Source organism: Thunnus maccoyii, chromosome 17, assembly GCF_910596095.1.
Source record: "Thunnus maccoyii chromosome 17, fThuMac1.1, whole genome shotgun sequence".
NCBI lineage: Eukaryota > Metazoa > Chordata > Actinopteri > Scombriformes > Scombridae > Thunnus > Thunnus maccoyii.
The window spans coordinates 17,875,654-17,889,681 of NC_056549.1; the positions used below are offsets into that span (position 1 = coordinate 17,875,654).

Below are 14,028 nucleotides of genomic sequence, written 5' to 3' on the forward strand. Positions count from 1 at the left end.
TGGACCTGCAGCTGAAGCAAGGAGGTAGGTAAAACATCTGAAGGTACATGTAATAACTCATTCTTCCTCATGCTATGACAGCTAATAATCATATAACAATGTATGTAGGATAAGATCAGACAGAAGTTTAGTAATAAGAAGTTCTTTGGTTGTCTGTGGAAGTTTTGAAAAAATGCCAAAAAGCTCTTGTGAAATAATTCTTTGCAAGGGTTAAGTTATCTTTTTTTTCTGGACAGTTTGCACTGAGTGACCATGGCTGAGTACAAGCTAGAGGTGTCAACAGGTGACATGGAATATGCAGGGACATGGGACCACATATATGTCACTTTATTTGGAACTGAAGGGCAGAGTGAGCGAACTGAGTTGGACAACTACGGCACTGACTTTACAACCGGGACAGTAAGTTGAACCCAGATAAACAATGCTTATATATTGTCTCTCAATATATCTCAATTAGCTAAAAGGTTTTTTGTTTGTGCATACATATGTACTGGTTGGCTGATGGATTGGTAATTAACTACACTCAACTATACATAATAAATAGCACCATTGTGTGGCAATCCAGAGAGCACTTCACATATCTGTACATAACTAAAGGGCTAAGCAAATATCCTGGGTTTGCTCACGATAAATATTTCAGTAAGTCTAGCCTGAGGAGATGACCTGCATTTTCTAAAAAAAGTTTTGTATTGTTTTTGTGGACACTATTCCAACAAATTTCATTGAAATTCTTTTTCTAAAACTATTATTCTAAACTCTTCTAAATTATTCTTCTAAATTTAGTATTCAGGATATTTGGATGAATTCAACAGAGGTTTACATTTAGTTTTTCATATTCCACACTTTCCCACAGTGCACAGTTGCCAGATGCTTCTACTGCAGCTGTGGCTCACCTGAAATATACCAGCATAACTCATACACAGACAGCAACTGCAAATGAAATGAAATGACAGGTGCATGATAAAATTTAAATTCAGGGGTCATGAAACTAATTTCAAACAAGCCACTATTGTAAAAATCCCAAATAGTTACAGATAGGATTCAGGTATTTCACTATGTACACTATGTGTGTTTTGATGCAGATCCAGATTTAAAGAATCTACATTTTGTAATATTTAAATAACAATTTTGGAGAACTGTGCATGTTAACTGACTATATGATGTTTGAGAGTTTATTTGCAGTTTTTTCGTGGGCTGTTTGATTTGACCATACACATTACTTGACTGAATACACCACTGTAGGACACATTTCAATTTCGACCTTTTCAACACATTGCATTTACTTTGTTTATATTTATATGAATCCTTATTTTTCAGACAGGGACCTACACCATAGACACCGGTGATTCTCTGGGGAAACTTCTGCTGGTCAAGGTGGAGAAAGATCCCTATTTAAGTCTTCCAGAAGATCAGTGGTACTGCTCCAAAATAGTGGTGACTACTCCGGAGGAAGATGTCATTCTTTTCCCCTGTTACAAATGGGTGTCCAGCGGAGAACTGGTGGAGCTGAGAGGAGGGAGAGGTCTGCTTCCAACAAGAACATAATATCACTTAGTTTTCTCAGTTTTTGTCAGTCTTGTTGTAAGTGTCATTTAAAATAGAGCTAAATCTGTGTTCTTTTCATTTCTCAGCCATGAAGGTTTCAGAGGAGGAACATCCCCTGTTGATTGAGCACCGCAAAAAAGAGCTGGCACTTAAAAAGAGCCTTTACCAGTACGTTTTCATCTGCACTGTATTCTCCTAGAGCTGCAAATGTGGTCTCAGAAGCTTATCTGGAGAAATGTCTATGTGGTTTTAAGTAACTTTGTCTATTTTTTTTTTTAGATGGCATATCGACCATGAAGGAATACCCCACTTCACCGGTTTAAGTGATTCGTCTGAGCTCCCAGCTGAAATCCGCTTCTCTAAGTCGAAAGAATCTGAAATAGAACACACAGCTTTGATAACGTGGGTCTATATAAATATTTAGGATGGACACCACCGGGTTCCAATATTGTGACAACGTCTATGTCTTAGAACAAAATACAAGCATTAATATTATTATGTTGTTTAATCCTGTGCATTGTGTTTTCCCTTTTTTCAACCTGTCTTACTTCAGTGATACTGAACTCAAGTATAAGGGGCTGGTTGGATCTACTGAACAATGGAAAAGCATTGACGACATGAAAGACATCTTCTGGTACAAAAAGACAACAATGTCAGGTAGAGTTTTTCCAGTTTTTCAACAACTGACTTCATATAAGTATTTTGCAAACACTTTTGTATCATCAGTTAACTGCAACAACAGCTCTTCCTCTTTCACTGACAAGTAATCTTACAATTGTATCAAGAGTTATCAGATTAATGTTGGATTTTAGTGCATAAACATTTCTTATTTGAACTTAAATAGCTTTTATTATGAAGCTCACAGGAACTACAAACAAAAGTCACTATATCTCAATCTACAGCACGTAGATTGGCTAAGCTGACCTTCAAAGTTCAAATGACATACTAATTAGTTATCAGTCATAGTATGGGCCAAATTTGACCAATGACACAATATTTCTTCCACCAGTTCTGCCCTCACAGTAAACCTCCAAAAACCAAACCAAAATCAACACACTCAACAACATCAACAACAATATATCCCAGTGCATACGCCCGGGGGCATGTGTCAAGAAACAGGTTTTCTGGGTATTAACTCTTTCTTTTATCTTCAGTCCATGTTCAGTAAAGCTGTCAAGTTAACTCAGAAGTGAGTGATGCTGTCATCCACACTTTACTTCTGTTTACTTTGCCCCAGAGACCAGAGGAGCACATGAGAGACAGAAATAATGTGGAGAAAGATTAGCTATAACACAGTCTTATAATACTAATATAGTGTTTTAGTATGGCAGCACTTTAAGAAAGGCTGTTACAGTCAAGTTAAGTCAATTTTTAATTATATAGTGCCAAATCACAACAGAAGTTATCTCAGGGCACTTTTCACATAGAGCAGTTCCAGACTGTAATCTTTCATTTACAGAGACCAAATGAGCAAGCACTTGGCGACAGCAACAAGTTAAAATTTCCCTTTAACAGGAATAAACCTCAAGCAGAACGGGGCTCTAGGTGGGCGGCCATCTGCCTTGACTGGTTGGGTTGAGAGAGGGGAAAGAGGGAATATTGGTGGATGTACTACATCTTAAAGAAATGAGATGGATTCATCACCCAGGGAGAAAATTGCGCAAGTCACAATTCCTGGTTTCTTGTCATCTAACTTAGCAATATGTACTCTGTAATATATCTTGGATATATCAGCATTTTTAATAAATATGGGGAACTACATTAAATTATGTGAGAACAGAATTATTTTCAATCTTAGTTTTTCTCCTTTTTTCAGCTCTTGACTCATGCGTATGTAGCTGGTAGTGTTCTTGTTAGCTGACATTTGTCATTGTGGGTTGATGCTAAGCCAAGAAAGCCTTTCTAATAATAGGCAATTTTTTATTTTCCTAAAAGTAATATTTTTTAGAATGACGATGATTAGGCATGAAAAGCTTTACAGATTTGAAATATGTTCTTTTAAAAAATGATTATAACATTAAGAAAACAAGATTGTGCAAAGAACATTTTTGTCAACGAAGTAAAAAAATTTCAACAATCTTGTTTTTTGTTGATAATGATCATGTTGTTCTTCAAAAATGAATAAAAACATTTTAGATATTTCCCAATTGCCTTTCTTCCAGAGTATGTCACAGAGCACTGGAAGGAAGATGACTTTTATGGATCCCAGTTTTTGAATTCAGTCAACCCCAATGTGATCAAGCGTTGCTCAGAGCTTCCTCCAAACTTTCCAGTCACAGAGGACATGGTGAAGCCATTCCTTGAGGAGGATAGCTCTCTGGAGGAGGAAATGGAGGTATGAAATATGAGTGGCTTTAAATGGGCGATAATCTTTGCTTTGGGAAACGATTTGTAAGTTTAAAGAGTGTACCTGTATTGCAGTGTATCACTCATCTGTCTTTTATTCCCATACAGGATGGCAATATATTTATCTGTGACAAGAAGGAGATGGATGGAATACCCGCTAGACACTATAATGGTGAACGTCTGCATGTGACTCCTGGTCTCTGTTTGTTCTACTTGAACCCAGAGAAAAAACTGATGCCGATTGCAATACAGGTACAGTATTTTATTGATGCAGCAAATCAGGGACAGTATGTACTGTATAAATTTAAGTAAAATCACTGGTCTAATCACACAGCCATATTACATTTTATAGTGGATTAGTACGTTTTCAGAAATCTTGCACAATTTGAACATATAACAATTTAACTTTTAATATTTTTGAACCATATTCCAGCTGCATCAGCAACCTTCTGAGCAGAATCCCATCTTTCTGCCCAGTGACCCAGAGACTGACTGGCTGCTGGCTAAGATGTTTTTTAAAAATGCAGATCTTATGGATCATCAGGCAGTCCATCACCTCATGAAAACTCACTATCTGGCAGAGGCCTATACTATTGCCACTCTCCGCAACTTCCCTGTGATACATCCCATTTATAAGGTACAATAACACAGCAGAGATCATGGCATTCAGGATATGCTTGCTCTTGTTCGCTGAAATGAGAATTAATTTTACTTTTAATATTCTTCCCTCTCTCTGTATAGCTGCTGATCCCACACTTCCGGTACACTCTCCCCATTAACACTGATGGACGCAAAACTCTTTTTGGACCTGAAGGGGCTTTAAGTATTGTATGGATCTTTAACATACAATATATACTCCAATTATATTGCACCATTGCAAAAATAAGTTTAATGCGTTCTTTAAAAACAATTTTTATTATTTTCTACTTCATGAAACTTATCTGACCCTAAGTATTTGTGTGTTATTAATTACTAGAGTTCACTTGGATATGAGGGGCTGACAGAGATCCAGAGAAGGTCTCTCTCTGAGTTGACCTACAGCTCCCTCTGTCTGCCGGAGAACATCACTGCACGAGGACTGGAGTCAATCCCCAACTTCTACTACAGAGATGACGGCCTGAAGCTGTGGAACATCATCAATAGGTTTTCTTTGCATACAACTGCAATTAATTGGCTAAAGCACAATTTTAAAATACAGTTTAAAACTGACTTATTTTTATGTTTCTCAGCTTTGTAACAGAAATAGTGGAGTACTATTATCCTTCAGACTGTGAGGTGGAAGAGGACTCTGAACTGCAGGAATGGATCAGTGAGATATTCACCCATGGTGTCTTAGGAAACAAAGCCTCAGGTATTTAATTCACTTTAATTTGTAAACACAATTAGCCTATGGTATATTGAAATGTTCCATGCAGGCACTGAATTGACTGACAAAGGTGATGCTGCCAACAGGGTTTCCTGAATGCTTCCATACTGTCGAAGAAGTGATCAAGTTCATCACCATGGTGATTTTCACTGTGACAGCTCAACACTCTGCCGTCAATGATGGACAGGTGAGGCAACAGTAAATAGCTGGGACAAAAGAATACTTTTTAATGTTTGATCAAGTATTAAGTTTGTTTTAACACCTCAAATGTATGGGGTGTGATTTCAGATTTTTTCATTTTATTAGACACATGGCTCAAAGAAGTAGAGAAGGGCCCACGACCCAGACATGAAAAATAAAACAAAATGAAATTAAAAAACAAAATTGATACATATTGAAGCTTCTTTTGTGATTTAGTTTGACTACACCTCCTGGATGCCCAATGGCTCTCTCCTGATGCGTAAACCCCCTCCAACCACCAAGGGAGAGTCAAGCATGGACACAATATTGGAGACCCTACCAAATGTTGGAGAGACAGCAAGCTTTGCAGCACTGGCTTGGATACTAACAGAAAAATACACAGATGTGGTAGGTTTGGTGTTCAAAACACACACAAATAGAGGAATAACATATAGGGCTGAACAATTAATTGAAATTTTATCAAAATTGCCACATAGCCCTCTGCAATTTTCAAATTGCAGGAGGCACAATCTTTGTTAAAGGAGAAATGTGTGTCAAAATGCCATTTTAAATGAAATAATGTCCTGGCCTAAACATCATATTCTACAGACTTTTGAAAACATCTTTGTTTGGTACAGAGCCCTGCAAAACCAACAAACACCATAATCAATTTAATGGCTTTGATTTGATTGATAAAGTAAAACAAAAAAAAAAAGGAGGGGTAGGACTAGAAAAGTTCTCTTCTTCATCCTACGCCCTTTTTGAAAATTGGAAGGTTATTATTTGTGTGGCTTACTGAAAGTTTGCTGTTATCTTTGTTTTTTTGTTTTGTTTTGTTTCGTTGCCTATATATTTTATTTTGTTATTTTAACTTTCGAAATAAAATAATTGAATATGTTCTTCAATAAAAATCGTTATAAATAATGTAAAAATGATCATTCCCTCTAATATTGCAATTGCAATATCAGTAAAAATAATCACAATCAGATATTTTTTCAAAATCGTTCAGCCCTAATAATATATAATCCATCCACATTTGGAAAGGGCTTTGAAAATTTGCACCACAAGCAAATTGCTGTGTCAGTCAGATTTACAGTTTTGTTTTTGTCATCTTGGCAGGTTCCCCTGGGTACGTACCCTGAAGAGCGCTTTGATGAGGCTCCACCTAAGCAGATGATTAAAGAGTTTCAAGAGGAGTTGTCCAACCTCAGTGAAGAAATTACAACCAGAAACTCACAGCTTAAAGTGCCCTACACCTATCTGAACCCAGCTGAAATAGAGAACAGTATAACTATTTGAGTCAGTCTGAGGGAGACATTTTTTCCTTTCTGCATTAGTGAACAATATCCATACCTTTTTCAAAACTTGTCTTGCATGCTGGGTTGAGTTTTAAACTTTGATTTTGGTGAATACAAAAAGTGAGGTGGTAGAAACATACAGTGCTGCTTGAAAGTTTGTGAACCCTTTAAAATTTTCTTTATTTCTGCATAAATATGACCTAAAACACGATCAGATTTCTACACGTCCTAAAACAAAATAAATGGATCCCAAAAATGAGACAAAAAAATTAAACTTATAAATTAATATATTGAGGAAAATTATCCAATCTTACATATTTGTGTGAGGCAAAAGTACGTGAACCCTTGCTTTCAGCAACTGGTGTGACCCCCTTTTTCAACAATAACTTCAAATGTTTCTGGTAACTGTTTATCATGCCTGCACATTGGCTGGGAGGAATTTTAGCCCATTCCTCCTTACAGAACAGTCTTAACTCAGGGATGTTGGTGGTACTCTTTGCATGAAATGCCTGCTTCAGGTCCTTCCACAGCATTTCTATAGGATAAAGGTCAGGATTTTGACTCGGCCATTCCAAAACATTAACTTTCTTCTGCTCTAACCATTCTTTGGCAGAGCAACTTGTGTGTTTAGACTCATTGTCTTACTGCATGGCCCACTTTCTATTGATCTTTAGTTCACAGATGGATACCTTGACATTTTCCTGTAGAATTTGCTGGTACAACTCAGAACTCATAGCTCCATCAATGATTGCAAGCCATCCTGCTCAAGAGGCAGTAAAGCAGGCCCAAACCATGATACTGCCACCAACATGTTTCACAGATGGGATAAGGTTCTTATCCTGGAATGCAGTGTTTGCTCATCACCAAACATAATGCTTCACTCTTAGAAGTAAGGGTTCCAAAAGGGTTCTTCTTGAAGGGCTGCGGTTCTAACCAGAACCATTTGCTTTTGAAAAACCCTTTTTTGAAGAAAGGGTTCTTCAAAGGTTCTTTGTAAGACTCAATCCAAATAACCCTTTTTAGAAGAAAGACTTCTTCAAGGATTGCTGAAAGCATAGGTATTAGAAGATCCTCACCCTCAAATATTCAAATGTTTACTCATGATTCAAATAGTATTTTGAAATGTACATGTATATGGAATCCCCTTAATAAATTCATTTTACTTGTGTTCTGCCATAGTCTTTCTTTGCTATCATTTCATGCCATACAATAGTTAATTGTGTATCTGTATTGAACAGACACTATGTTAATTGGTTAGTCTTTCTAATGTGATATACACTGTGTATAGGTGTTGTAGGCTCTGGAGAGACCACAGAGACAAGGGTTGAATTGAGGGGCATTTGTTGTTGAAGATGTTTTTTGATATTGTTTTTTCCCCCCGATGATTTCTAATTCATGACGTACAACACTTAACTGGTGCTTTTATAAAGTGGCTAAGAATACAGTGCATACATATACATATATGTACTCTCTGGTGGGAAGATCATGTCTTGAACCCTCAATCTTCAAAATAGCACCGCTATGCTCTTACCTACTGAGCCACCATGTTAGTTTTGTTTTGACCATTTTAACTACAACCTCTGGAGGGAGGAGCTCATGAGCTCATTTAATTGGCCCTTATTTTCTTTTTGGAGAGTGGGCAGTTGACCCTCCTTATCTATTGTTCCTTTATTATGGATTGTGGGAGGCCTGGGGGATGGAGGACTACAGTGTGAAGGGATGTTGGAGCTGGAAATTGAACCACGGTCTCCAAGGGGAAAGGCTGGGGTTTGGTGCGTGGGAACTGAGAGCTGGTTTCCCTACGGATAGCCCATATGGTCTGTCCTTCTCTACAAAACAAGGTGACATATCAATAGTGATTACTGTTCACACACTGTGTGATCACCTGTGTATTTGAAGTGACAGAAGATCAGAAACTTCAGAGAATCAAGGTAAACTAAATCTGATATCTTATTCCAGCAAGCTTGACTCTAGCTAAGGACTTTTATGGTAAAAGGTGGACCATTTTAAATAAATTAACGTGAAAACTTTGTAGGGTTCCCTCGCTTTCATCTGATTGTGTGCCAGTGGAGGCTCTTAGTATAGGAGTTGGAGGACAGGTTTATTCAATCTGTTCCACTGTCACCATTATTATGTGCCCATACCACGATTGTTCTCATTGGACCATGCAGTATTTTGTTGTTTGTAGATGACTTACTGCTTCATCTGGTGTAGTAAGTGTACCTTGGATTGATGATACTGTCTTTTTTTCTCATCCCTCTCTGCTATGTCACCATTGCTGGAGATTACATGAATTCACCTGCTGAGGACAGCCTGATGTGCCTGGCTTGTGTCCAATTTGTCATGTTGCTGATTCCATTCCAGATTTTTCAATACATTTTTCCTTTGAATTGTTTGAATGTTTTCTCAATGTCAACATTGTAAACATTGGTAATTGTAACATAGATTGTTAAAATGATGGATGAGCACAATATACAATATATGGGATTCAGTCATTTTTTGCCTGGTCTGTAGAATACAATATGGTTCTTCATAGAATCCTCAGAAGACAAGAGGGTTCTAGATGAAACCCTTGAAATATGAAAGAGTTCTTGGTGGAACTCCCTCAGTGGGTTCTAGATGAAACCCTTAGAAGGTGAAAAGGTTCTGGATAGAACCCCTAGTGAGGGTTCTAGGTGAAACCATTACACCATAGAAGGGTTCTCTGTGGAACCTCTCATGGCGGGTTCTGGGTGGAACCTTTCACAGATGGTTCTAGGTGTAACCCTTTATGTTGGGTTCTACGTAGAACCTTCTGAAAGGGTTCCAGGTGGAACCTTTAAAAAAGGTTCTACCAGGAACCAAAAAGGGGTTCACCTATGGAGACAAGCCGAAGAACCATATATGGGTTGACTCAGCACCTTTTTTTCTAAGAGTGTTCGTATTCAAGCCTAAAAGTTTGATTTTGGTCTCATCCACCCACAGAATGAAATTCACCCACAAAATGATATGAAATTGTAAATTATAAGAACATTTTACCGATCGCCTTCTGGCTTATCCACGTGGTCTTGAGCAAACTGTAGATGGCAACAATGTTCTTTTTGGAGAGAAGTGGCTTTTTTCCTTGCAACTCTGCCATGCACACCACTGATGCTCAATGTTCTCCTGACAGTGGACTCATGAACATTGACTGTAGCCACTGCAAGAGAGGCCTGTAGTTTCCTAGACGTTACCCTGGGGTCCCTTGTGGCCTCCCGGACTATTACGCATCTGCTCTTGGTATGATCTTTGTTGTTCAACCACTCCTGTGGAGGGTAACAATGGTGTTGGATGTCTTCTATTTGTACACCATCTGCCTGACAGTCAACTGGTGGAGTCCAGACTCTTTCGAAATGGTTTTGTAACGCTTTCCAGCCTGGTGAGTATCAGCAACTCTTCTTCTAGATCTTCAGAAATCTCCTTTTTTCGAGCCACGACACATTTCCACAAACCTGTGTTGTTAAGCTTAGACTCTGATAGTGAAAACCCAGATTTCTCTTCTTTAAATAAGGCAGGGCCTCCCACACTCACACTCGATTGTCCCCCCCTTGATTTCCCTTTCAAATGAATTGATAATCCTAGAGGTTCACATGCTTTTGCCACACGCAAATATGTAACATTGGATCATTTTCCTCAATAAATAAACAAATATGTGCAAGATTTTTGTCTCATTTGTTTCATTGATTTCTCTATTTAGTTTTACGACTTGCGTGGAAATCTGACCACGTTTTAGGTCATATTTATACAGAAACAGAGCACATTCTAAGAGGTTCACAAACTTTCAAGCAGCACTGTATAGTGGGAGAAGACGACTATATTTTGGTTGTATCATGTAACGTGGGCCTATTGTAGGGTGCCTGTATCTTTGTGTGAATTACTGTAGGTACTACACAGACCTGTGTTGAGCAAAAACTTGAATGAAAAGTTTGGGTTACAAGTGTTTAAGCATCAGCTTGAACCCATGTATCAATTAGGCCATAGTCCACAAACATATGGTGATCAACAATGCAATAATGCAATGAAATGTAACAAGTTGGTACTCCTTTAATAAAATAGGTTTTCTGCCATAATAGAAATTGTTAGAATTATCTCACATGAAACTACGGCAAGGCAAGGCAAGGCAAGGCAAGTTTATTTGTATAGCACATTTCAACAAGTGGGCAATTCAAAGTGCTTTACATAGAGCATAAAAGGCATTAAAACAGAATATAAAAGCAAAACAAGTAAAAAGACATATACAAACAATTAAAAAGTGTTAAATTTGGAAATAAAAAAGAAGCTAAAAAGGGAATAAGACAGATAAAACAAGAGAATAATAGTAACAGTGCAGTGTAAAATATTAACCCTTAATGTTTTTTAATGAAAGGCAGCGGCAAACAGAAAAGTCTTCAGGTACCTCAGCAGTCAGTAATAATGCATTTATATCCTAGCAGGACCAAGAATATGCATATTTTCTGCCCTCCAGTATGATGGCTGTTAGAGGCTGTGATATCAGCTGCTTTTTCTGTTGCATATGCTATGTATTCATTTTTTTTTTCAACTTTTAATGATGTGAGTACAGAACATAGACTGTTTATGGTGATGTATGACTGTTCATGTTTATTGAAGACTACTCATTTGCTTGGCTTGCAGTTCAAATTAAAAATTAATTCTAATCAACATTGTCATTCAGCATGCATTATTGCTTAATGACAAGTAGAAGTCAACATAACTTGAGCAAGATTACAAAAGTAATTGATGAAAAAAATCTACTTCAGTATGGTTACTTCATTAAGTCTACTCACACGCAAGTCAGTTGTTTCTGGAAGCCAAAACTACAACACCAGTTTAGGGAGAGGTGTCACAGAGAGGCTTATATTAATAATGTGATCATGTGAGTCAGATATACATAGCTGTCTACATGCAAGACCACCTTTACACTATTCTTTTCCTTCTGCAGCTATCAACCTACCTAGATTTATATCATGTCAAGTTTAAAATGTGCTCATCTCATTGTGTATCACACAGAAGCAGTATCACTTGAATACTTACAATATAAGGTAAAGAGGGAGCAGCTATGTGTTGGGTGTATAGTTTTAAACTTGTAGGCATAAACATATTGTAAACACAAATGTCAGCTGTCTGTCAGCTCCGTGTCGGCACTGTGTACTGATCAGAATCAGCTTTATTGGCTGTAGGTGTACACATACAAGGACTTTGACTCAAGTTTCTAGTGGCTCTCAACAAAGGTAGTAGAACATAACATATCACTATTATGTACAAGCAAGTGTGTGAAACAATGGATACATATATGTATATGGGAACAACAAGTGGATAACAGCATACAATGTCTACAGTATATACAGGTGAAACCATTTCTGTAAACTCTAAACAGGATGCAAATAGTTTAAAGGTGTGGAGGGAGGGTGCCCTGTGGCTGATGAAACCTGTTTTACAGACTTCTGACCTTGAAACAACAAACACAGCTTGCTGTTTTAGTGCTGCTAAAAGACATGCTGATATGTAAGAAATTAAAAGCTTTGTTTGTGATGACATGTTAAGCCTCTGAAAGACCATGTCAGACCTACTGTAGTGCTGGGAAGTTTGAGTGTTTGAGTTGTCTCAGTACACTCGAGTACAGACTTCTAAATGTATAAAGTATTTTGAGTTTTCTAGTACTAGGTGTTTTGCATCTCTCAGGCCACTATAAATCAGGACAGCAGATGTGTGTATATCAAGTGGTAATAAATACATTTATGTTTTATAATCCTCCCAAAATATTAGGCTGTAAATGCTAAATACATCTGATATTTTATTAAATCAATTTGTTTTTATTTACTTACAGTGATAATTGTGTTGATGCTAAATGTGTGTGGTTTTTAATTTAAATAAAGAAGAATACAAACTTGTATTTGTGACATGACAAAATAAGGAATTACCCGGAGAAACATTGAAAAACAATTATTAACACGCACTAAAGTAGTCTAACTATCGTATCAACCAAACTGCAGCAGAGAATATCTCCAAAGTCCGCAAGCAGCAAAGTATCCTCAGGCTTAAAAGCACTAAGTCTACTGTCTTCAGTCTAACAAGCTGGACAACAAACTGTGTCCGACTCTGTTACATGAACGAATCTGGTCCCTGTGCCCCCGAGCCACCGAGTCCCTGAGCCTCGGGTGGTGGGTGGTGTTTGGTATTCTTCAGCACAATGGCAGTAGATCAGCATTTACAGGATGTGTCGAGGGCAGCAAGTCTGTACAAGCACTAGTATCATCAGTATGAGCAGTCAAGTTGTGCCTACAATATAGGTTTTTAGTAAGCAAAATCATGTAGACTGTAGATTGAGAGGGCACTGGAAAATGTGTCATTCGTTGACAGTTTTACAAAAAAAGTGATACGTCAAGTAAGTTGCTTGTTTTGTCTGACTAATAGTCCAAAATGTTAAGATATTCAATTAACTGTCATATATAAAGACAAACAACAATTTTTGCTTGAAAAATGATTGCAGTCTTTAATCAAATATAAAGATATTTGCTGGTTAATTTTCTGACGATCGACTAATCATTGCAGCTCTAGCCGAATTGGGTAAGGATGGTAGGGATATGTTCCCTACCAATATCAAGGTGTTGCTGGATTGTCCCTACCAATATTCTTACTGATCTCTAGCTGCTTACCTCCACGTAATGTTAATGGTAAGATCGCGTTGCTAGGTTTCTGTGTGTTCTGCAAAAACAGTGTGCTACTATGACAATGAGTGAAAGAGCAGGATACAGGGGATACTTGACCTGATGATCTGGCAACCCTCAACTTCAAGCTGTAGGCATAGTTGACTACCAGCAGCCCAGCAGCAGCAGCAGCAGTAATGAAGTTAGTGAGGTGGAGAATCTGAAGCAGTTAGTAATTATAGTTTAAATGTGCCAAATGTCACAGAATTGAAAATGACTTCACTGGATAAAACAAGATCATTTGATATTATGTTTAATTTCAGGCATTAAGTGTTGTTAGCTTATTTGTGAATGTTGCTCAGACATGATGTTTAATTAAAAAACTTTATTACTGTTGGTAAAAATTCTTCCCAAAAGCAAATTAAGACATCTGGTCCTTTTAAAGAAGAACCAAAGTGTCAGTAACAGTTGAGTTTAGTTAATAAGAATGTTCTGTCATCAATCCAAACATTAATCTTTGAAATTAGTGGGGAAATATTTACTATTTAATGCCATCTCTCCCCTTTTCACGAGTGGATCAAGAGCAGAGTTATTATTGCATACGTGTCATTAAGACATGAAGATTATATAT

At 37.5% G+C, this 14,028-nt stretch overlaps 1 protein-coding gene across 1 annotated transcript; it reads left to right on the forward strand.

Moving 5' to 3' along the window:
- The first annotated feature begins 62 nt into the window (after positions 1 to 62).
- LOC121881814 (hydroperoxide isomerase ALOXE3-like) lies at positions 63 to 6,900 on the forward strand. The gene is made up of 14 exons (XM_042389548.1): positions 63 to 399; positions 1,318 to 1,522; positions 1,632 to 1,713; positions 1,825 to 1,947; positions 2,099 to 2,207; positions 3,710 to 3,880; positions 4,000 to 4,143; positions 4,325 to 4,528; positions 4,633 to 4,719; positions 4,868 to 5,034; positions 5,121 to 5,242; positions 5,344 to 5,444; positions 5,675 to 5,845; positions 6,557 to 6,900. Exons 1-14 carry the CDS (start codon positions 253 to 255, stop codon positions 6,734 to 6,736), a joined length of 2,013 nt encoding a protein of 670 aa, XP_042245482.1. The 5' UTR covers positions 63 to 252; the 3' UTR covers positions 6,737 to 6,900.
- The last annotated feature ends 7,128 nt before the right edge of the window (positions 6,901 to 14,028 follow it).

Bases quoted from the DNA above. Each gene is read 5' to 3' on its own strand.
- LOC121881814 (XM_042389548.1), top strand. From the start codon at position 253: ATGGCTGAGTACAAGCTAGAGGTGTCAACAGGTGACATGGAATATGCA. The intron at 4,720-4,867 runs GTATGGATCTTT...ATTAATTACTAG, and splicing joins CTGAAGGGGCTTTAAGTATT to AGTTCACTTGGATATGAGGG. The intron at 5,846-6,556 runs GTAGGTTTGGTG...TCATCTTGGCAG, and splicing joins CAGAAAAATACACAGATGTG to GTTCCCCTGGGTACGTACCC.